This window comes from Aotus nancymaae, unplaced genomic scaffold (assembly GCF_030222135.1).
Source record: "Aotus nancymaae isolate 86718 unplaced genomic scaffold, 86718_ANA_hifiasm-v0.15.2.pri h1tg000108l, whole genome shotgun sequence".
NCBI classification, from domain to species: domain Eukaryota; kingdom Metazoa; phylum Chordata; class Mammalia; order Primates; family Aotidae; genus Aotus; species Aotus nancymaae.
This window is the reverse complement of record NW_026988523.1, coordinates 36,636,086-36,660,699: the sequence shown is the minus strand read 5'-3', so window position 1 is coordinate 36,660,699 and position 24,614 is coordinate 36,636,086. Positions and strand designations below refer to the sequence as shown.

The 24,614-nt window shown below is 43.4% G+C and overlaps 1 protein-coding gene across 1 annotated transcript in view; it reads right to left on the bottom strand.

Annotated features, from left to right (window-relative positions):
- LOC105715513 (SLAM family member 5-like) overlaps positions 1-24,391 on the bottom strand; it is an 84,068-nt gene extending 59,677 nt beyond the window's left edge. Inside the window, exons 1-3 of the mRNA XM_064370461.1 lie at positions 24,347-24,391; positions 22,752-22,827; positions 22,463-22,554 (exon numbers count right to left, since the gene is read on the bottom strand). Of these exons, the coding sequence (XP_064226531.1) occupies positions 22,463-22,554; positions 22,752-22,827; positions 24,347-24,391 (213 nt within the window). The remainder of the gene's footprint in view (positions 1-22,462; positions 22,555-22,751; positions 22,828-24,346) is intronic.
- Between the last annotated feature and the right edge of the window lie 223 nt (positions 24,392-24,614).

Here is a 24,614-nt window from a genome sequence, read left to right as displayed (position 1 = left end):
TAAGAGGAAGAGAATTCATCTGGAGAAAGCCATGCCATGAATCCCACTAACCCCCAGTGTCTGCCCCTCACCTCAAGCCTGGTGAGAGGAGCGTCAATGAGACCATTCAGAGAGTTTGGTGCATGTGCATTTTTCTCCTCAATGGGGACACACTTTCCCCACTGGCAGTGCTGACTCTGCGGCCATAGGCTGTTTCAGCAGCATCTCCTCTTTGAGTTTCTCAGGTGTGAGTCAGGCACCTGTGCAGCGCATCTCCAAGCTGCATCAAAGAACCAGGGGCCAAAGAGAAAGAACAAATGTCCACTCTGAGAGTACATTACATGTGAGAAGGTAGGTGACAGATCCTCAGCATAGGGAAGGAGGGAGCTCCAAGAATCCTCTGAAAATGCTACACGACAGAAAGGGTACATCTAAACATTATCAAGCCTAGAGCACCAACTACGTATTGACCACAACAGGAGTCGTCGAGGAAAGGCTTTCCTGTTACCTCCTCCAAGAGCTGCAACCACTTCACATGAAGTCTGTTCATTCTAATTGTCATTGACAGTAAGGAGTTTGAGACATTGTCTTTTCTAACCATTTCACACACTCACGTGCCTATGTTCCTGGGCTTCCATGCAGTGTTATGCCAAAAAAAAACCCAGTCCCTTTGCCAATCTTTATAATAAGTAAATTAAGGGACCATCAATCACCTTAGGCGCTTCGAGGACTGGCTTCTCATTGTCATCTTTGCTCGCTGGCTTTTAAAATTTCCTCAAAGGAGGATGAATAAACTGATCATTTTAAGGCTCTTCAATATTGGAGAACTAGCAGTGACTCATATTGCTCCACCCAATGTCCAAAAGTGCTATATTAAGACTCTTATTCTGACTTCATTAAAGTTCTTTTTATGCTTCCCACATCTTAGTAACCACTTAGAGAGTTCCACTCTCCCAGAGCGCCTTCACCCACCACAACTCTCCCATTTTATCCTGTTCTCTTTCTAATCTTTTTCTTGTCTGTTGTTCAAGCCAAGCTTTTCTATTTGGTAGTGGCCCTGAGGCTAGTGGCTGTAGCTCAGACCTTTAAGCCTGGCCCAGAACTAGGATCTACCCCAGGTGTTTACTTTTGTTACGCCTTTTCCGGTTGGGAGTGGCCCTGAGGCCAGTCACTATAGCTTGGACCACTCAGAATCTAAGCTTCGCCTGATATCAGAATCCGCTCTAATATTCAACTTTGCTTTCATTTGAGCTGTTGCAGATAAAAATAACCAGGGGATTGTATATTTAGTCTTTTTCTTGGTACTTTGCATTTCCTTTTGCATCCAGTGAGCCTCCAAATCAGGAGCTGAAACCATCACTTCTAAATTCTATTAGCAACTTTTGGATAACCCTGTTGCCATGCAGGAATCAACAATTTCTTTTCCCTGCCCTCTTATTCTCCCTCCTCCCAAACCACGTGTTTTATTAAGTCAGGGTTATTCTAGTCAATTCACTTCTGATGACAATGTGAGAGTGGGCCTGCTACAAACTTTGTGTCCTTAAGGCTTTTATCAAGGCCTACACAAGCCCTCTGTTACTTCTGACACAACCTATAAGTTCAGGGAATTCCCATAGCACCCTGAAATTCAACAATTAGCTAAAAGATTTCTAAGAACTCACTGAAGCTACTGCACTATTGACTACTCTTTCTTACCCTTCACTTTCTGCTTGTGTAGAGCCCCAAGGCCACCAGCTGATGAGAGGTTAAGGTCTTCTCAGATTCTTCCTAGGCAGGTGTGCAGACCTAGAAATGCACCCAACTTCACAATCCCACGTGACCTTCTATGGACATCTCATTCCCGAGCTTTCTCTTTTAAGATTTTTGGTTAGGCTGTTGTTTGCATCAACAGTTATTCCTGGCTTCAGGCAGCCACAAAGTTAAACAATTGCCGGTAGTTGCTTTCACAACATGCCCCACCAGTAAAGAGCTATTAGTAGCAGGAGAGCTCTGAGTCAGGTGAAACACACATATACTTGGAAGTGGGGTCTTCCAAGTGAGGTTTTCTCCTGTCACCACAAGACAAGAGAAATAACAACAATAATAATAATTCATTGGAAATGAGGAGAGGATTTTCACATTTCCTTATGCTACCATTTTCTACACTGCATATTTAAGCATGTATGTTGAATTCTAAGATTTTTTTAATTTTTGGCTAAAGTTGTTCTGTAATTTGGTGCTTTTCTCTAATGATCCATTGAAACCACTCACAATCTTGATACTATGTTCTAAAGTTTTAGTTATTTTTTAATTTAACAAAATTTACGAACACATAGTTAGGTTATAGAGGAGGAGGGAAGAAATAAAGGGTGGATATCAAAGATCAACTGTCAGTCTACATCGACTGCTGTCTGCTTCTCTTCCCACAACCCAGCTGTGGGACTGCAAACCCCACAGTCTAGGCTGATGGCTCTTCTCTTTCAGCCATGAAAGGAGGTCCAGGGAAAGGCCATAACCCAGAGCTTCTACTCCAACCCTTCCCTCCATCAAGGGCTGTAGCTACACACCTTGCCCTCCATCAAGGGCTGTAGTTCCCTCCCACATCAGGAAACAGGCATACTGTCCCTCCCCAGGGTCTCACAATCTTGTCTTGAGTTTCTCAGAATCTATAATCTTCTTCCCCTCCTGGCATCTGTCTGTAGCTGGGCTGATGTTATCAGCACCTTGCCACTTACCATAGGCAAGAACTAGGACTACTTGGAACTCTCTGGACATCCAGGATCCCATATTGTCTTAGTCTGTTTTGTGCTGCTACAATAGAGACTGAGACTGGGTAATTTATAAGGAATAAAAATGCATTTGGCAAACAGTTGTGGAAGGTAAGAAGTCCAAGATCAAGGGGCCTCATCTGGTGAGAACCTTCTTGCTGCATCATCAATGTCAGAAGGCAGAAGGACAAGCAAGCACATGCAAGAGAGAGCAAGAGATTGAATTCTCAGTCTCAAGCTCTTTTATAATTGGCACTCGTTTACTCATGATGAAGCACTCAAGCCCTGACACCTCCCATTAGGCTCCACCTCTCAACACTGTTACAGTGGGAATTAAGTTTCTAACACATGAACTTCGAGGGACACATTCAAACCATAGCGTATATTACCTATAAGGTTAATGTAATGATTAGTCAAAAGGGTTATTTTGAGGCTTCCATTTAATGTACATTGGGGATTCACTGAAACAATGCATGTAAACCCATGATGTAGTAAATATTCAATAAATACATTCCTTTTGTAACCCAACTCCCACCTTGGGTGTCCTGTCATTTGGGATTCAAATAAGACAGATGTCATGATGCATCCCGTGTTTTATAGAGGTCCGGAGCCTTTCCTACAAATGTGTGAATTCCTAAGAGCTTACATTCTCACGGTCACCTCTCAGATCTCTGCTCTCTCTGGACTCTCCACCACACAGACGTCTACACTGCTTTCTTATCTGGTACATACACACACACACACACACGTGCATACACGCAAACACATACACTTACTCTCTGCTGCTTCCCATCAGATCAAGATCTGCTTTCCATTATGTCCCCAAAACATTACTGGCACCAGGATCCTGAGTATAATAAACTCTTACAAAAGGCTTGGCAGTTGGTGTGTGTGTTTGTTTATTTATTTATTTATGTCTTAAGACAGGGTAAATGAACATTGAGAACACTGAGACATTTTCAATGTTTCTGTCATTTTGTCCATATGGAAGGTCTACTGGCTGACTGCCCGGTGTCACTGGCCTCCAGTCACGTGGCTTATTCTCTCTCTCCAGGTTCCTCCAAAACCTCTTACGTACATAGTTTTCCTAACCAAACCGTTCCCAAACAAGAACTGCCTCCCGTACTGGACAAGAAGAAGGAACGGCATAAAGGCAGAAAGGGATGCAGAGGGAATTTGAATTTGAGAGAACACTGACTTGCATGGCCAAAGGTAGAAAAAGGCACTGCACTGACCACAGTGATGTGGGTTCTTAAGGTGACTCTTTCAGTTACCTCTAAGACAGCTGAAGGAACAAAGATGCTTAAGCATGAAGAAGGAGCCCATATGACACCTCCTCCATGAAGCCTTTCCTGATTCTACCAGTGAAAAGTAGCCTCTCCCTCCTTTGAACTGCTTTGCATCATTTGTTCTATATATAGCTTTTGTGAGATTCAACCTTGTGATGAGGATGCTCCTATTGAGTCTTTCTTGACCAATGTGAACGTGATTCCTCATGGTATAGATCACATCTGACTCCCAGACATGTCCCCAGGGCCTTGCTCCCAGTAGAGGCTTGGTTGAGTGCATTAATTAATAAGAAGATGTAATCCCAGCACTTTGGGAGGCCGAGGCGGGTGGATCACAAGGTCAAAAGATCGAGACCATCCTGGTCAACATGGTGAAACCCCGTCTCTACTAAAAATGCAAAAAATTAGCTGGGCATGGTGGCGCGTGCCTGTAATCCCCGCTACTCAGGAGGCTGAGGCAGGAGAATTGCCTCAACCCAGGAGGCGGAGGTTGCGGTGAGCCGAGATCAAGCCATTGCACTCCAGCCTGGGTAACAAGAGCGAAACTCCGTCTCAAAAAAAAAAAAAAAAAAGAAAGAAAAAGAAAAAAATTAAGAAGAAGAACCTATTTGACAGGGTGCTGCCCTTGAAGCCATGGCATAAGCTATTCTCTATCCCCAGTGAGGGTAAGGCATTGTTCAATTTAAATTAAGCAGGAAGGAGGCAGGTCAGGTACAAAAAAGAACTTCCTGACTCAGTAAGTGGGTTACTTTAACAGGCAGTGGTAAACCAAGCAAATCCCACACCTTTGAATGGAGAGAGGAGGTAGCCTCTGTGGGGCCTTTCCCTGGTCCAGCAGAGATCTGATAAACAGAATGAGGATGGAGACATCATCAAGCTCCCTGGGGCTGATCAGAGGCTTAGGGTAGTGGCCGTGGAGTTGGTCAGAGCTGAGACGAGGCCCTGATGCAGTTCATGGTCACAACCCTGCAGCAGGAGCAAGGGAGGGAGCCTGGATGGTACCCTGGCGGGGATTGTTTAGGGACCTGCTCCCAGGAAAGAGAAACCATGGATCCAACACGTCCCTTCTTTTTTTTTTTTTTTTTTGAGATGGAGCCTTACTCTGTTGTCCAGGCTAGAGTCCAGGGTGCAATTTGGGCTCACTGCAACCTCTGCCTCTCTGGTTCAAGCAGTTCTCCTGCCCCCAAGTAGCTGGGATTACAAGTGCCTTCAAGTGATTCTCCTGCCTCAGCCTCTTGAGTAGCTGAGATTACAGGCACCTTCCACCACGCCCGGCTAATTTTTGGCATTTTTAGTAGAGACAGGTTTCACGATGCTGGCCAGGTTGGTCTCAAACTCCTGACCTCGTGATCCACCCACCTCAGTCTCCCAAAGTGCTGGGATTACAGGGGTGAGCCACAGAGCCCTGCCAGAGCCAGCACTTTCTATGTTCCAGACACGGCACTAGGTGCTTGGGACTTTATCGCATTTCACCAGTGCAGCAGCACAGTGAGGGAAGTCTTGCCAGACCCATTTTGTAGAAGTGTAAACTGGGGCTTAAATTGGAAATTTGAACACAGGTCTACCTCAATTTTATTACACCGGCTACCTTCCTAAAATCAGTGGGATAGAAGTGGTGGATTCCATTTCAATTGGAGAGTTCTGCGGTTCTCTCATTTGTTCTCAATTAGAACACTCTCCTGTCTACTGTTTCCAATGCCCTCGAAGTCTGCAGCTCTTCTGGAGTGAAGTTGAATCCCAGGTTCATTTGAAGGGAATCCAAGGAGGTTCTGTCTTGTTTCATGTGATCGAAAAGCCAGGCGTGGCTCCAGGATCCGAGCTGGAGGTCTTGTGTGGCGCTGAATCTGAGTCAGACTACATCGTCATGCTGCAAGTCCCCAGGGGGACCAACTGTCCAACCTGGTTCAGCCTTCAGGATACTTTCAAGCAGAGGGTCCATGTGCCCAGCATGTCATCCATGAGGATTGAGAACCTGACCCCTGAAGACAGCGGGCAGTATCAGGTTCAAGTCAACTTACCTGAGAGAGCACTTACCCACGCTTCCCAGCTCATCATCTGTGGAAAGTGGCAGCCCACACTACTGTCAATTTCACAAACCTCCCACCCTGCCCTCCCCAGTTCAGACACGGACTCAGCCTTGCAGGGCTGCGTGCACCTCAGCTGGCTTCTACTACTGCTGCTGCCTCTTCCTCAGATTCCTCATTGCACCAGGAGGCACTCGGCTCAACACAGATGTTTCTCTCTCTCTCTCTCCTTCTTTCTCTCTCTTTCTCTCTCTCTCTCTCCTTCTTTCTCTCTCTTTCTTTCTTTCCTCTTTCTCTCTCTCCTTTCTTTCTTTCTTCATTCTTTCGTGTTCTTCTTCTTTCTTTGTTCTGGAAAATTTTACCTGACAAGAAACCCAAGTGGCACTCGAGGGATCGGAGGAACACAGTTTATTACGCCGATGGGCCCAGAATGGGTCACACCCAAAAGTCTGGACCCTGGCTAAGAAAAGTACACAGTTTTTATAGGTGAAGGGGAAGGGGAAGTAACTCAGAACTTTAGACAACACAGCAGGTTTTAGACAACGAGGCAGTTTCTCTGAAGGTTTTCCAGTTAGTAAGCAGTAAGCTGCGGCACAGAAGCAGAAAGAGGCCGTTCCTAACAAAAATAGGGGCAGTTTCAGAAATAGGGGCGGCTGCTGACAACGTGCTGACAAAATCCTGGGCAAAACTTCCGCTTCATCTTACTCTCCATCTCACACTTCGACTTGCTGCAACATCCTGTTTTTCTATCTTTCCTGACAGAAGCTGAACATTTCTGTTCTTCTTCCATTTCTTCTATGTCAAATCCTAGCCTCCCCGAGGCACATGTCTGCCTCAAGCCTACTAGGTAAAGACCACGTATTTTCAATAAATTCAGAAGAGCCAAAAAGAAAAATAGCTACCAATACTTTTTAAAATATTACTCCTTTTATGTTTAAAAAATTTTACTTCAACCTTTAAAATAAATAGATCTTTACAAATTATATTAGTACTGGCCTTGGGGACATCAGCATTTATTGGTCCATTGAAGAAATAATCCTAGTAAACATTTTTAAATGCCCACTATAAACACTATATAAGGTATGTTATATTATTCCTAACTTTCAAAACAGAGAGGGAGAGACTCCACAATTCGAGTGAGTTTTATAACTGAGGATATAGCCAACCTCAAGCAGCCTTTTTGTTCACTTTGATTTTAAAGAAGCAAAAAGGACCTTGAATAGCTAAGGCAGTCCTAAACAAAAAGAAGTAAGCTGGAGGCATCATGCTACCCTACTTCAAAATACACTACAGGGCTACAGTAACCAAAATAGCATGGTACTGGTGCAAGAACAGACAAATAGACCATTGGAAGAGAATAGAGAACCCAGAAATAAGACTGCACACCTACAGCTATCTGATCTTCAACAACCCTGACAAAAACAAGCAATGGAGAAAGGACTCCATATTCAGTAAATGGTGCTGGGAAAACAGGCTAGCTCAAATGCAGAATACCAAAACAGGACCCCCTCCTTTTACCATATACAAAAATTAATTCAGGATCAATCAAAGACTTAAATGTAAAACCCAAAACTATAAAAACCCTAGAAGACAACCTAGGCAATACCATTCAGGACATAGGCACGGACAAAGATTTTATGACAAAGACACCAAAAGCAATTGAAACAAAACAAAAATTGACAAATGGGATCTAATTATACTAAAGAGCTTCTGAACAGCAAAAGAAACTAATAACAGAATAAACAGACAACCTACAGAATGGGAGAAAAATTTTGCAAACGATGCACCTGACAAAGGTCTAATATCCAGCATCTATAAGGAACTTAAACAAATTTACAAACAAACAAAGAAACAACCCTATTGAAAAGTGGGCAAAGAACGTGATCAAGCAACTTTTAGATCTTTCTGACTCTCAGATTGTTTTCTACCACAAACTAAAGAAACCAAAACATTTTTAAAGAAAAAAATAAAAACAGAAAAAAAGTCACCCAGTAACATAACCTAACACAGAACTGTTCAACAGTATTTTCAATCGTGATACAAACATCCTATATTTGTGCTTTCCAATAAGGTAACCACCAGCCAACTGTATATTCAAAATGTGACTACCATGAATAAAAAACTGAATGTTTAATTTTAGTTAATTTAAAATTAGCCATTCTTTCATTCTATCCCAACATATTCAATTCAATATACTTAATGTCTATGAGGCCCTTCTTCTGAAGAACAAACCTGGAGTTCAGGACCTGCGTATATGGGTCACAGCATACAGAGCACCGAGAATAAGAGAAAAATGGCCAAACCCAATGTTTTTCTTAGAACCCGCAAGTAAACTGCAGCAGCTGGAAAGTCCATGCTGTAATCCAACCACATTAATAGCCTCTACTTTCAGTAAGAGTGGGGAAATTGGAGCACACAGCTCTGTCCCTCAACAGTTAGAGAAGTAAGCTGCCATCATGAATGTGCCAAACGTTTGCATTTTTGATTTGTTTGCTTTTTCCTTTTAACTTTTTTTCTAACAATCTTGTCCGGTAAGAAACTAATTTTTCTGTGGGTTATATCGATCAAACTCTCATCTTTATTACTTCCGGCTTTGCAGATGAGCTTTAAAAAACTATTTTTCGCCGGGCGCGGTGGCTCACGCCTTTAATCCCAGCACTTTGGGAGGCCGAGGCGGGTGGATCACGAGGTCAAGAGATCGAGATCATCCTGGTCAACATGGTGAAACCCCGCCTCTACTAAAAATACAAAAAATTAGCTAGGCACGGTGGTGCGTGCCTGTAATCCCAGCTACTCAGGAGGCTGAGGCAGGAGAATTGCCTGAACCCAGGAGGCAGAGGTTGCAGTGAGCCGAGATCGCGCCATTGCACTCCAGCCTGGGTAACAAGAGCGAAACGCTGTCTCAAAAAAAAAAAAAAAAACTATTTTTCACTCATGACTATAAAAATATTACCCAATTACTTCCACCATATTTATTCTTCTCTTTTTTATGTAAATATATATTCTAGTTGTTTCTAATCAGTGATGCAGTCAAGACACACATTCATTTGCCCCACTCCCAGGAATTCTATATTTTTCTTTGTTTCTTTCTTGCTTTTGTTTTTTGTTTGTTTATTTGTTTTTTGTTTTTTGTTTTTTTGAGACGGAGTTTCGCTCTTGTTACCCAGGCTGGAGTGCAATGGCGTGATCTCGGCTCACCGCAACCTCCGCCTCCTGGGTTCAGGCAATTCTCCTGCCTCAGCCTCCTGAGTAGCTGGGATTACAGGCACGCACCACCATGCTCAGCTAATTTTTTGTATTTTTAGTAGAGACAGGGTTTCACCATGTTGACCAGGATGGTCTCGATCTTTTGACCTCGTGATCCACCCACCTCAGCCTCCCAAAGTGCTGGGATTACAGGCTTGAGCCACTGCACCCGGCTTGTTTATTTGTTTTAGGACCAGGTCTTGCTCTATCACCCAGGCTGGAGTGCAGTGGCACAATCTTAGCTCCCTGCAGCCTCGAACTCCTGAGTTCAAGCAATCCTCCCATCTCAGCCTCCTAAGCAGCTGGGACTACAGGGAAGTGCCACCATGCTTCACTAATTTTTTTGTTTTTTTTAATTTTGTAGAATTGAGGTCTTGCTACCTTGCTCAAGCTGATCTTGAACTCTTGGAGTCAAGCAATTCTCCCACCTCAGCCTCCTGACGTGCTGGGATTACAGATGTGAGCCATTGTGCCTGGTCCATAAATTCTTACCGGATATTGAGATGAAGCCTGAGCAGGGTTCTTTGGAAATTCCTCTCTAAGGGATTCAGATGCTCAACAATAGATAAGAAATATATGTTGGCATAAGTTCTAACTGATATACGGTTATAAATTCTTCCCTAATTCAACACCATTTATTAAATTGTTCATTCATATACAAATAACTTTCAAATTTGTATCTCCAGCCCAGATTTCTTCAGGCTCTAGGTCCAGACACCTTTGAGTTCTTAATTCTTAAATCCAACATTCTGCTTAACAGCTCCTTTTTGATATCTGCAAAGCATCTCACACTGATTGTATCCAAGATATCCAAGATAATACACCTTGGCCTGTTCTTCCTTGAGTATCTCCTGCCTCAGCGGAGGATGCTCCCTCCACACTGTCATCCTTGACATCTTCTTCTCCCTCAACCCCACCACCAAGTCATCAGCAAGACTTCTCCATTTTAAAATCTCTTAAATACATCCACTTTCTTCCATCTCTGCTGCAACTACTCGAGTTCAACCCATTGTCTCTCATACCTTTCAAGAGTAGCAATAGTCAACTAATTTGGAACCCCTGTGCAGCATTCTCTACACTAAAGCCTGAGTGATCTCTTCCTTCCTTTCTTCCCTCACTCCCTCCTTTCCTCCCTCCCTCCCTGCCTTCCTCCCTTCCTTCCTTCCCCCTTCCTCCCTTCCTTACTTTTTTCTTCCTTCTTTCCTTTTCTTCCCTCCTTCCTTCCACCCTCCCTCCCTCCTTCCATCCCCTTCCTTCCTCTCTCCCTCCCTCCTTCCTTCCTTCTTCCCTTCCTTCCTTCCTTTCTTTCCTTTCTTTCATTTTATTTTTTTGAGACAGGGTTGTTCCATCCCCCAGGCTGCAGGACAGAGAGCCTTGTGCACCAAACTGCAGGAGAGTCTGGGGAAAATGTAATCTTCCTGTGTGACCAGGAAAATACAAGGGAAATCATTTGATGTAAGTTACCTCTATCCTCATAGATGTTCAAGTAAAAAACTGTTAAATGAATTGAATTAACTTACTTCTAAAACTTTTTGGGTCCGCCTTGGTCTTGTTCTTTTTTGGGTAGAAATTTTTTTAACATAATAGTAATTTGTGGTTTATATTTCTTCTTGGGATTGTATTAGTAGGTTATATTTTTCTAGAAAATTATCCACTAAAGTGTTCAGGTTAACACTTTAGCCTAAGTTATTGATAGTATTAGCTTTTTTTTTTTTTTTTTGTAATCTCTGCTGCCTGTATTGCTGTGTTCTGTTTTCTTGTTTCTAAATTGTATTGTTTATAGACCTTCTCTTTCTTCTTTGTGGTCATTCTTGCTAGGTTTTTGTCTAATGTTTTGTCTTCTTAACAAGCCAGCATTTGGTTTTGTTGACCATGTCTGCTTGTATCTTTATTTCACTTAAATTACTTTTTTCTTTTATTCCTATATTTGATTTCTTTTATTTTCTCCAAGTTTATTTTTTTCTAATATGATGAAGTAGACAGTTTGCTCATTGATTTGTAGACCTTTTTGTCTTCTAATACAATTTTTAAATACTATTTTAGCTATAACTCACACATTTATACACATACCTTTTTTATTATTTAGAAAAATTGCTTTGTGACATTAAAAAATAGTCATATCATTATTGTCTATTGAATTCTGTACTACCAACATTGAATTTGGAAAATAATGATAATATTTAATATTTATTAAAATTTGCTTTTGATTTAGTATGTTGTTAAGTTTCAAAAATTTTCCATGTGTACTTGAAAATACCATGCATTCTCTATTTATTGGTGTTAGGTTTGGTATCTATCTGTTAAATCAAATCAGTCAATTGCTCAAATCTTCTCTCTTTCCTAATTATTGTCTGTGTGCTTTTACAATTACTAAGAGACTTGTACTAAGATCTCCGATTATGAAAACAGATCTGTCTTTTTCTTCTTGCAATTCTGTGTGTTTTGCATTACATAGTCTGAGAGCTTGTTGTTGAAGGGATTTTTATGCATTGCTGATATATTTAGAATTGTTGTGTGATTGCTTTTCTTCCCAAAAATGTCTCTTGTAAACTCTAAATTTCCCTAAATAAATAGCTGGATTGAGTTTTCCGTTCGATCTGTTCATGTGCATTGTCTAATCAGTGAGATGTTTTTCCACTTGAAGTACTGTGATTACGGATGCATGTGGCATTATTTCTCTCATCTTATTCCACCTTTCTATTTTTCTGTTTTTTCTATTTGTCTTTTCTACTTTCCTTTATGTAGTTAAGTTTAAACTTTTACTTTATTTACTCCTCTGCTTTTGTAGAAGTTATACACTGCATTTCTCTTCATTTAGGATTTGACAATATATTAACACACATACCTAATTCAAAGTCTAAATCAGTATCTCCACCCACTTCCAGAAACTGAAAAGGAACTTAGAGCACTTTGACTCTTCTAATTTTCTTCTTATCAAAAATGTTAGCGTTACCCAATATTTCTCCTCTATTTTTTGCTGCAACAATTATAACTTGTTTTTATTCAACCAGTGCTCGAGGATCCTCCCTGATTACCACTTTCTATTCTCACCATTCTTTTTGTTTTCAACTTTTCCTTCTAGACCATTTTTCTTCTTCACAGAATAGAACTTTAGTAATTGTCTGTTGGTGGTAAATGTTCTCAGTTTTAGTTTGACTGGAAATATCTTTGTTTTGCCCTCATTTTTGAAGACAGTTTACTGAGATATATAATTCAAAGCTGACAATTATTTTCTACAAATCATTGAGAATATCATACAATATAAGTTACTGCTGGGCTATCAGTTTGTCATCATTCCTTTGCAAATGGTCTGTCTTTTCTATTTCTGGCTACTATACAATCTGTATCTATGGTGTGTGCACAAGCTGTTATACATTAGGTTTAGGTGGAGAAATGCCCCTATCACAGGCAAAGCCAGTGTCAGTTGAGGATCTGAGAGAGTTAGACCCATTCATGTATTTGGAGGAGAAAAAGAACACAGTTGATGCTTCCAAGAAAATGATGTGTATAAGAAAAGATTAAAGATCGTTGGGGAAACCAGGCAGCTTATGTCTATAGTAGGTGTCTGGGGCTAATGAAGCCTCCTGCTTCCACCACTGGGGCTGGAGCACCTCCTACCTCAGGCCCTGGAGGCACATGATCCCCCTGTTGCCCTTAGTAAGATCCTCAGTCAACATAGGTCCACTCCCGACAGGCACAGGCTCGAACCCCATGACTCTCTGGATTTACTCACACACAGTCACTTCCCTAGAGAGCAGGCCTGCAGGTGTCTGAAATATTATCCAATCATGTACGTAGATTTACCATCACAAATGTTTTAGATTTACCAATATCTTAAAATCCATTTCTTTGCTCAACAACCTTCTCTTTCTCTCCTATCTGTTCTTCCATCAGAATGTTTTGGTTTTGTGTTATAGGCTTGATTACTTCCTTCATGTCTCTGAAGACTTCAAACATGGTTTTCTGAAGGTTTCTTGCATGTTTTTCTGTTAACTGTGGTTCCCAGATTGTGGGTTTCCTTGTGTGACCTCTGCTGACTCTCTGGGATGTACATTTCCTAAAATGCTGGTGATTTTTTTACTGTGATCACATACTCTGCAGTAATTTTTCTCTGTAAGGGCCCACATATGTTCCTTGAGTTGACAAAATCTCTCCATGGGTTGGTTCAGTGTTTCCTCTGCTAGGGCACTGAGGCTTCACCTGTTTTTAAGATAATTTCTGGACTCATGGTTCCAGCTTGTGATAAGAATTCACACCCACACCCATGCACATTCCAGTGCGGGTGTCAGCCCCCTAAGCTGATTTCCCAGGCCAGAAGACAGAAACCGTTCCATCAGATTTTCGCCCCAGTTCCTCATTTGCCTTTCTGAACCTTTCCTGCAAGCACAAGCACAGCCCAGGTATCATCCCATTGTAGGGATATTTAACATGGCCCTCTAAGGCATACATCTGGTTCCATGGCCCACCAGAACTTCAAATTCTGTTCACCTCTTTAGCACAGAGTTCCCTCTTGTTTCTGTAACTAGAGTTTTGTTACAAACTTTTTTTTTTTGAAACTGTCACCCAGGCTGAAGTGCAATGGCACAATCTTGGGTCACTGCAACCTCTGCCTCCCGGGTTCAAGTGATTCTTCCGTCTTAGCCTTCTAAGTAGCTGGGATTATAGGCACCCACCATAGTGCCCAGCTAATTTTTGTAGTTTTGTAGAAACAGGGTTCCACCATGTTGGCCAGGCTGGTCTTGAACTCCTGACCTCAGGTGACCTGCCTACCTCGGCCTCCCAAAGTGCTGAGATTACAGGGGTGAGCCACCATGCCCAACCCCAGACAACATTTTTATTGAGCATATTATATTGTCAGAGCATTAAGAGGGGCTTCCTGCATCAGTTCAAGAGCCTTCTTGTCTGGGAGTTTCCAAAGTGTCCTTTCTGTCTTTGTAATTCTCACTGCCCACAAACCTCCAAAACATTTGGGGAAGGCAGACACTTCTCCAGGCAGAGGCTAAAACCCCACAGAGAATGCAGAGCTCAGTGTTCATCTTTGACTTCCAAAATGGGCAAAAGCAGTATTTTATTAATAAATTGATACAGGGAAAATCCCTTACTCATTCCATGGAGATGGGGAGGGAGAGAGGAGAAGAAAAGATATGGAGCTGAGGAGTCAGGAGGAGCCTTCTTTGGCTTGTTTCATTGTGGTCATCAAGCAGTTGATCTTCTGGATTCAGTAGTGATTAGCATGATTCTTTCTCTCATGAAGCATTTTCATAGGTTCTTTGGATGCCTCTTCTCTCTAATGCTAGGGACCTGTCACCCACTCTGTCATAGGTAACATACTCTTGCGTGGGCGTTTCTGTATTTCTTTTACTCCTGGTACATGGCTGGTCCATTTCCACACAATCTCTCTGTTGGGGTTCTATTACTCCTCCCAGCTGTCAACAAAGTTTTTTTTTAAAGTACTTCCATTTTGATGATGAAAAATATGCTCATCAATGGCAATGCAATTTCTTCTCTACTGGCAGCCAATACTCTGGCATCATAGGCTGTTTCAGCAGCACCTTCCTCTTTGGTTTTCTCAGGTATGGATCAGACACTCATTCAGCACATCCCAAGAAGGAGGAGAAGTATCAAGCTCTCTGAGTGGTGTCATTGAACCCTCACTCACCAACATCAAGGGAAAGGGTGGGCACCCACGAGGTGGGAAGTGGACTCGCCATATAGCTCTCTCCAAAAAGAGAGAGAGCGCGGTGGCTCATGCTTGTAATCCCAGAACTTTGGGAGGCTCAGGCAGGTGGGTCACCTGAGGCTGGGAGTTTGAGACCAACCTGACCAACATGGAGAAACTCCGTCTCCACTAAAAATACAAAAATAGCTGGGTGTGGAAGTACATGCCTGTAATCCCAGCTACCCGGGAGGCCGAGGCAGGAGAATTGCTTGAACCCAGAAGGTGGAGGTTGCGGTGAGCCGAGATCGTGCCATCGCACTCCAGCCTGGGCAAAAAGAGCGAAACTCCATCTCAAAAAAAAAAAAAAAAAGATTGCCTTTCACCATATCTCCAAATCCTAACCTTTTCATGTCTGTGGTATAGGTGACAGCTTACTGATCTTAACACCAGTTTTCAGAAACTCCTTTGTAAATTCTGTATGTGGCAGGTATTTTCCCTAGAGGTTTGAATTTATCTTCCAAGTGCTATGACAGTTGTGAAGGATCAGATGGCATGTGTGCAGGACAAGAGGAGGTAGTATGGGTGGTAGGAGAAGCTGAGAAACGTTGGCTGTCATCTCTTCTCTAAATCTGGGGTTCTGTGGCACTTTCTCAGTGTATGACTTTGGGAAAAGTGTTTCACTTCCCCAAGGCTGTTTCTCTGGGTGCAAAATGCCCTGCCTGCCCAGCAGGTGCTCTGAAAGTATTGAGATAATGGATGAGGAGCGTGCTCCACAAATGCATTAATTCCTCTGTCCCTTTCTACCCCAGAACCTGTGTCCCTTCTGCAGGTCCTGACCAAGTCATAGTCCATCACACCAGACTGTTGAAAATTTGCCCAGGAGGGCAGGGCTCCAAGGGCCACAGAGGACCTGAATGTGACCTGGAAAAGCCAGATCCTCCATAGAGAGTTAGGCCAGAGGGGGACACCAGGACCAGCCCCCAACCCCAGGACCCTGGCTGTGAGCCTGCCCCTGAGCTAGCACAATGCCAGCCTCATGTGTATGATCAGCAACCACGTGGACCAGAAAACTGCCACCTCGGACCTTAGGGGAAGTGTGTTGAACTCAATAAATTCTCTAGCAAGGACAGTGCTCTAGTTCTGGGGACACCCTTTTCCCAGAAGATTGAGGGTAGGGTGAGGTGTTGCTCACCATTCCCAGGAAATGTGATATCTAACCTTCCCAGCTCCTGGGACAATAACACGTAGGAAGACAGAGACAGTAAAAGTTGGCATGTTACCTAGGAAATTACGGAGAAGGGCTGGAAGAAATCAGGGCTTTTAAGAAAGAAACAGGGAGAGAGATCCAAGATGGCTGATGATTAGCAGCTCGGGCACGTACCTCCCAGTGAAAGCGCAAAGAACGAGAGGACGCCACACTTTCAGACGAATATTAGTTGCTCACGGACCAGGAGATTCCCAGTGGAGGAGCTCCACGGGTTGCCAGGGCGACTCTTGTGGCCAGCGTGGCGGTTTTGCTGGTGCCTTAGCACGCCAGTTCTTGGTGCAGAGTCCGGAGATACCCGGGCAGAAAAGCACCATCAATCTTAACACCGCTGTTTTGGCCAGCTCGGTGGATTGCTCAGATTTCGGCGCAGGGAATCAACAAGTTGGACGTCAGAGACCCAGTTAGAAAGTCGGTAATTATAAAGACGACAGACGGACAAATATATAATGAAGGGAAGAAACCAGCGTAAAAAGGTAGAGAATACTCAAAATCAGAATGCCTCTCCCTCTACAGGGGATTGCAATTCCTCATCAGTAACGGAACAAGGCTTAATAGATTACACGTGTGTTCCAATAACAGAAGCAGGTTTCAAAACGTGGGTGATAAGAAACTTCTGTGAATTAAAAGAACTTGTTCTAACCCAATGCAAAGAAACTAAGAACCTTGAAAAAAGGTTTGACGAAATGTTAACGAGAATGGACAATTTAGAGAAGAATATAAGTGAATTGATGGAGCTGAAAAACACAACACGAGAACTTCGCGAAGCATGCACAAGTTTAAACAGTCGAATTGATCAAGCAGAAGGAAGGATATCAGAAGTCGAGGACCAGCTCAGTGAAATGAAACGAGAAGACAAGAATGCAGAAAAAAGGATGAAAAGGAATGAGCAAAGTCTCCAGGAAATATGGGACTATGTGAAAAGACCTAATTTACGTTTGATAGGTGTACCTGAATGTGATGAAGAGAATGAATCCAAGTTGGAAAATACTCTTCAGGATATCATTCAGGAAAACTTTCCCAACCTGGCAAGGCAGGGTAATATTCAACTCCAGGTAATACAGAGAACACCACAAAGATATTCTTCAAGAAGACCAACCCCAAGGCACATAATCGCCAGATTTATTAGGGTTGAAATGAAGGAGAAAATACTAAGGGCAGCCAGAGAGAAAGGTCAGGTTACCCATAAAGGGAAACCTATCAGACTTACAGCAGATCTCTCAGCAGAAACCCTACAAGCCAGAAAAGAGTGGGGACCAATATTTAATATCCTTAAAGAAAAGAACTTTCAACCCAGAATTTCCTATCCAGCCAAACTAAGCTTTATGAGCGAAGGAAAAATTAAATCTTTTGCGAACAAACAAGTACTTAGAGAGTTCACCACCACCAGGCCTGCTTTACAAGAGCTTCTGAAAGAAGCGCTATACATATAAAGGAACAACCAATATCAGCCTTTCCAAAAATATGTCAAAAAGCAAAGAACTTTAACACAATAAAAAATTTACATCAGCTAATGGGCAAAACAGCCAGCTAGCATCAAACGCCGGTATTAAACTTACATATATTTTAATTGGATAAAAAGCCAAAACCCATCGGTATGCTGCATCCGGGCCCATCTTACATGCAACAATACACAAAGACTCAGAGAGAAGGAGGAAGATTTACCAATCAAACAGAGAGTAAAAATAAACTAATAAACAAAAAGCAGGAGATGCAATTCTCGCCTCTGATAAAGTAGACTTTAAAGCAACAAAGATCAAAAGAGGCGAGGAATGACATTACATAATGGCAAAAGGATCAATGCAACAAGAAGAGCTAACGATTCTATAGATCAACGAGATAGAAAATTAACAAGGATATTCAGAACTTGAACTCAGACCCGGAACAAGTAAACTTAATAAACATTTATAGAACTCTCCACTTCAAATACACAAAACATACATTACCACCTCACACCTATTCCAAAGGTGACTATATAATTGGAAGTAAATCACTCCTCAGTAATCGCATAGCATTTCATAGGTTTAAATGAAATATTGGTTGGCTGTTTGTTTGTCATCTTCTTCCCTTATTCCTTCCTGACTACATCATTAAGTATAATTATCAGTATACAAGAGGTTTTCAATACCCATTACTAAATTGCATTCTAGCCTGGGCAAGAAAGCAATACTCCCATTCTCTCTCCCTCTTTCTTTTCCTTCTCCAAAAAAAAAAAAAAAAAAAAAAAAAAAAGAAAGAAAGAAACAGAATCAGTATGTCAGGGTTAATGTTTATTCCTGCTCTACTCTGAATCCCTCTTAAAGTGCCTTTGAGTGGACATAAAATCCTGTTTGTAATGAGTGACCTCAAAAGGGAAGCCAGCATCAGCAGAGGAAGGTAGAGGGCTGAGCACTTTACTCATGACGTTAGAGGACAGCTCTCTATAGTCAGAGTCCTATAAACATGAAATGGAACCTTTGTTACACAGAGACAGCCAGTTGGTGGAGGTGTAATAAGTGCAGGAGTTGGCAGGACTACAGTGTGAATTCACTTCTGACACACATTCTTACAGTCTAGAAAACTCTCTTTGGCAAGATCACATAGGCTTATTCTCAGCCCCAAACTGTATCAGGTGGAGCAGAGTGCCTAGCACTGAGCCAGCCCCCTGCAGGGAGTGTGGTAGTCCCAGGACCCAGTCACTCAGCGGCCTCTCTCTCTGCTCCTTGTCTGACCCAACAGGGACTGGAACTCTGCTCTTATTCCCATTACTATGGATGATGCAGGCAGAAGGCCTTCTGCTCCTTGGGATCCTGGGGAATCTGGGAGTTGAGGTCATCTGGAAAAAGTTTCCAGCAGTGCTGGTATCCACTTGGGGTGGCTGGCAACATATTAGGGAAATATTATGGAAAGTTAGAAGATTGTAGTCTTAAACCATTTGGAAAGCCAAAAGGTTGTAATGGAATGCGCTGAAGGCAGCCAGTTCATTACGTTAGAACTTTAAGTCATAGGGTAAAAGATGGGGACAATAAAAGCTTCCCCAGTTAAGTCTGTTTACCCCCATCCCTTTGTCTCTACTCTGTTTACTCATGTAAACTTTGTGCTGGATGGTCCTCTCAGGGGGAGGTCAAAGGGGATTACCCATTAATGGTGTTTACTCTGGGCCCCTCCCCAACCAAGACCTTTTATCATTCCTAAAACCATTCTTTAACCATGTTAATTATCCACAAGCATGTTGACTTAGAACTTCTGTTATTAAATCTATACTGAATAAATGTGAGGAGGACAGGGAGTTGTATTAGCCGCAATCACCTTCTGAAAGCAGATGACGACCATCCCTAGCCCCTGAGACGACCATCAAGGTCTCACAGCAGAAGAAGAGAAGTGAGAGCTGCTCACGCAGCCTTGACCATGGGATGGGACTTTATTCAACTTTTTGTGCTCTGTCAAGATTCCTAAATCACAAATAAAAGCTTTCTATCTTCTGCCAAGTTTTAAAACATTTGTTAGCACAAAAACTCTCTATTCATGAATAATTTGAAGGAGTCCACTGCAATAAGACTTGGTCCTTAAGCCCTTGAAGGAGAAGATACATCCATTTCACAATATCTTCTGGATGTTTTTTGAGGTTTGTACACACATATAAATCAATTTTGTAATGTATGTCTTTCCAGAAATTGTTTCATGATGATTTTTCACTTGAATAGAAGTTAACTATATATTCCATCCCCTTAGAGATTTGTTGTTTTAGCTGTATTGCACCCAGGTTGTATGATATAGCCTATTGCTCCTGGGCTACCAACCTGTAGGGCATGCTACTGTACTGAATACAATAGGCAACTGTAACACAATCGCAAACATCTGTGTATCTAAATGTGTCTACATATGGAACAGGTCCAACAAAAATACGGTATAAAAATGAAATATGGTACACCTGTATAAAGCACTTACCATGAATGGAGCTTGCAGGACTGGAAGTTGCTCTGGGAAGTGGGCGAGTGATGAGCACATGTGAAGTCCTAGAGCATTACTGCACACTATTATAGGCTTTATAAACATTGTATACTAAGGCTGCACTCAATTTATTTTAAAGTATTTTTCTTTCTTCAGTAATAAATTAACATTAGCTTACTGCAAGTTTTTTATTTATAAACTTTTAATTGCTTATTCTTTTATAATAACAGCTTAAAATGAAAACATCATGCAGCTATATAAAATGTTTTTCCTTCTTTATATCCTTTTCTATAAGCTATTTTCTATTTTTAATTTTTTTGTTAAAAACTAAGATGCAAACACACACATGACACAGAGACAGGATCATCAATAAAACTCACTAAGGCTGAAAACTAGGTTCAGATTAGCACAGGTGTTAGGAAAGGGGGCTTTGGTTCAGTTGTATAAAGTGCACTAGACAATATCCCCAACCTGCATGCACACACACACTGCCTGATACCCCCAAAGGAGCCCTACACAAAATCTGCAAAGGAAGCCTCAGCCTTTTCCTTTGTGGGTTCCTATCAACTAATGATATATGGGCCCAGATGACAAGGGGCAGACATATGCTGTCTAAACAAATATAAGTTTGATTTGCTTATTACCTTATAGAGTTCGTGGTACACTGAAGTTTACACTCTGAAATAAACAATAGCAAATGAGAAGCACAGCACAAAAAGAGAACAGCTTGTAGCTTGTAAAAGCACGAGCAAAAGTGGTAATGGGAGACTTAAAGTTAGACCATCTGAGAGCGCCCAATTAACCATGGCACATCCATGGTGTGGTTGCAAGGCAGGAAAACACTGCCTTGGTCCCGTGAACTCCTTTTCAAGATGGGGTCTGCACAAGGGTCTGCTCTGGTGTAAGCACCCGGGAAAGGTCAGCAACCTCTGCTCACCAGCTCCGGGAGGGTCTTTGAAGATGGCAGCTGGCAAGGCAGGAAGGCCTTGAGGACAGAGATAGTGGAGCGCCTCCTGCTCTGCCTATGTTCTTAGAATATGGGTAATCTCGCTTGCCCTATGTCCACAGAGATTGAAAGATAAAAGGCCCTTGACGCATTGTGTGTGGTCAGATCTGGCGGCTCCCTACCCGCTGTACCCATGCAGCTGCATGTCGATAACGATCAGTGGTAAAACCTGGGGTACTAGATTAGCTTCTCTTAGAAGAACCACCTGTTTCATTGTATTCTAATGACGCATGCTTCTCCCCATGGCTATCTTGTCCCACAATAGTTTCAAGGCCTCCCCTGATAACACCCCTCTGCTTTCCACTCCTCAAATAATGAGTGTGTGCACCTAATAAAAACCTGTAGAAACCAGAACTTGGGGCCAACATGGTCCTTGCACCTTACATTGGCCCCCTGGACCCGCTCTTTGAACTCTTTCTCTGTCTTTGTCTTTATTTCCTTCTTCAATCCCTCACCACCTCCAGGGCTCAGGGCATCCACAAACAGGGTTGGGGCTGGTACCCAACAATGATATCCTCCAACTCAGCATCCAGAAGCCAGGTCCTACCACCCTCCTCTGCAGCATAGTCAACAGCTCTGCACAGTCCCCATGTCTGGGCTTGTGTCCTCAAAAGTACACACACCAGTGACATGGCATATGTGGTGGGAACTTGACACCTGCTCAATCAAACAGGCTCCTCTTGGGAAGGCTTATGAAGGACAGGGGTCAGGAGCCATCTCAGTGATGGAGAACAGCCCTTGGCCAAGTATAAGGGCAGCTTGGGGAAGTGTCACAGAGTACAACCAGGCCATGTGTACTCTCTAGAAATGTAGCTATGAGGTCAGAGTGACACACACAAGAGGAAACTGGAACTGAACCAGAGCTGGGAAAGGCAGGGGTCTGCAGGATTTAGGCTCAGAGTGCAGGTGTCCTGGGAGTCCCAGAGCCTCCTGCTTCCTCCAATCAAATGATCTCCATGGTCTGGTCTGGATAACAGACCTCACTGTAGATAGTAGTGAGAGATTCCTTTTTTTCCAGATATTGTTCACCAATGCTCTGAAATACAACGCAGAGGGTTGTTAGATCAGCTGAAGGAAAGAATAGATCTGCAGGGGCCCACAGAACCAGTCCCCACTGCCATGCACTGCTTATGAATTCCTCTAAAGTGCCCAGCACTACATCACACCCAGATGTAAATTTTCTTAGTCAATACTGTTGATTGTCCAGATATAGATAAATAGGCAGTTGGACCAGAAATGACAGGTTCTGGAATTGGAAGCCCAAAGCTGGGCAGAGAGACCTGGGAGTTCCCTGGGTGGCCAGTGCCCCGGCACTCACCTTGTCCTTGCCCTTCTGAGACACTTGCTGGCTGAGCTTCTCAAAGGGGATGCCACCATCATCAACCCCATGGTTCTTCTGAAATCCTCCACCTGAGACAAAATCAAAGCTCGAATCTATGTCTTAGAAACATGTAGCCCTCCCCACTGCCATGAACCCCAAGGCCAAGACCACACCCATCATCCCCTCAGCAGAGTCCACTCCCTGGGAGCAAAATTCAGAAGAAGGAAGCTGAGGTTCTAGTGAGGGAGGGGAGGTGTCTGGGCATGTCAGGAGAAATGCAACTTACCCCTTTTTATTTCCTCCTCCTCTTCCTCTTCCTTCTTCTTCTTTTTCCTCTTCCTCTTCCTCTTCTTCTGGTATGTCTTCAAAACATACAGCTCAGTTCCCAGGACCAACTAGGATGCCTGGCAGCAGTCCAGCTATGTCCTGTTTGTGTGAACTTGTTCCTGTCACATGGGGAGAGAGAGGAGATAATTTGAGACACCAATTGCCAAAGGAGAGACAGAGGGAGAAAGCAGGAGGATAAGTGGGAAGGAGCCTGGCGTAGAAGCTGGAGAGGGAGGAGAATGGCAGTTCCATTCATTCAACCGGTGAGGAGCTGCTGCTTGGTGCCAGGGGTGCTGAGATGAACAAGACAATTGCCACAGAAGCCCAGTACACACGAAGGAGGACAGAAAATACCAACTGCCAGGCCGAGAGATCACAGCTGCAATAGGGGTTTCTACCTTGTACAAAGTCTTCAGGGAGGGCCTCCCAGAGGAGGTGCTGGCTAAAGTGAGGCTTGAGGGTGGAGTAGGTATTTCTCAGATCTTCAGGGTGGGGCATTCCAGGAAAGAAATGGCTATGTCAAGACATCAGCGCTGGGAGTTGCCGGCACACCACTGCAGCAGAAGTGGGACAAGGCAGGCAGAAGCTGTGGCAAAGGGAGTCAGACTGAGGCAGGTGTCTGTGCCCAGAGGGCCTTGTGGTCACGCTAAGTGCTTAACACTCCAGGATGGGGTTCACAGGAGGAGGTGACAGGTGGTTTAAAGTGATGCTGACACATCAGATACCCCAGCAGCTCCTGGAGGAAGAGTTGGAGAGGACCAGGCTGCACACAGGGTAACAGGTCATTCATTCATTCAGTGAACACTGATTGTGAGCAAGTGTTACCATGAGCTGTGCTTGTCACAGGGATTAAAGGAAAACATCAAGATGTTGCAGTCTACAGGGCAGACAATTACATAAACACATCATTACTGCTCAGTGTTGGGGGCCATGGACAGCTCCCTAAGGAGGTGGGGCCTGAGGGCAGAACCAGATACATCATTTTCAGGGCACTGTGCAATGCAAATTTAAATTCCCTTGATTAAAAACTTCCAGGCAGCAATGGCAGTGTTTTAACCAATTTTAGAATGCTAGTAAGTGAGGGACCCTGTATGGTTGCATCTGTCTTGTGCCCATAAAGTGTCCATGAAAGAAAGGAATGCTTGGAAAGGAATAAAAAGGGAAGTGTTGACACTAGGTGAGGGAGGGCTGTTGGAGTAAGAAACAGCATGTTCAAAAGCTGAGAAGCTTACAAGAAGCAGGACATGTTTTGGGAAATACAAGAAAGCACTTTGGTGTCAAGTGCGTAGGTGAGGCCGGAAACATGAGAAGAGGAGCATCCCCTGAATTCCATGGGGAAGTAACTGGAGGCCAGATCCCATGGATGACACAGAAAACAACCTAATTCTACCCACTTTTCCCAAAGCCACTCTGGATGTTCAGTGGAGGATGGATGGGGTGGGAGAGCTCCTGGAAGGCTGCTGTCTGAATCGCCGGAGACGTGGTGGGGGTGTGTCAAGGAGAGTATGGATAGGAGAGATGATTAAATGCAGAAGTAAGGTGGTGGTGACCCACACTACTGTGTGTGGTGAGCAGGTAGAAGGTGGCGATAATGCTCATGGTGAAGAAGAGATCCCAGAACACTCAGATTCCAGTGCTACCTGAGCTCGGGCAGCCCCTCCTATCTTGTAGGCTACACTCACCACTCACTTGCGGCACAGACTTTCCTAGGGTCTAAGATTGCAGGTTTCTGAGCCATCTGATTGCTGACCACACAGATGAGACTGCTGTTCCACTGGCTCAGGGGCAGGCTGACAGCCAGTGTCCAGGGATTGGGGCTGGT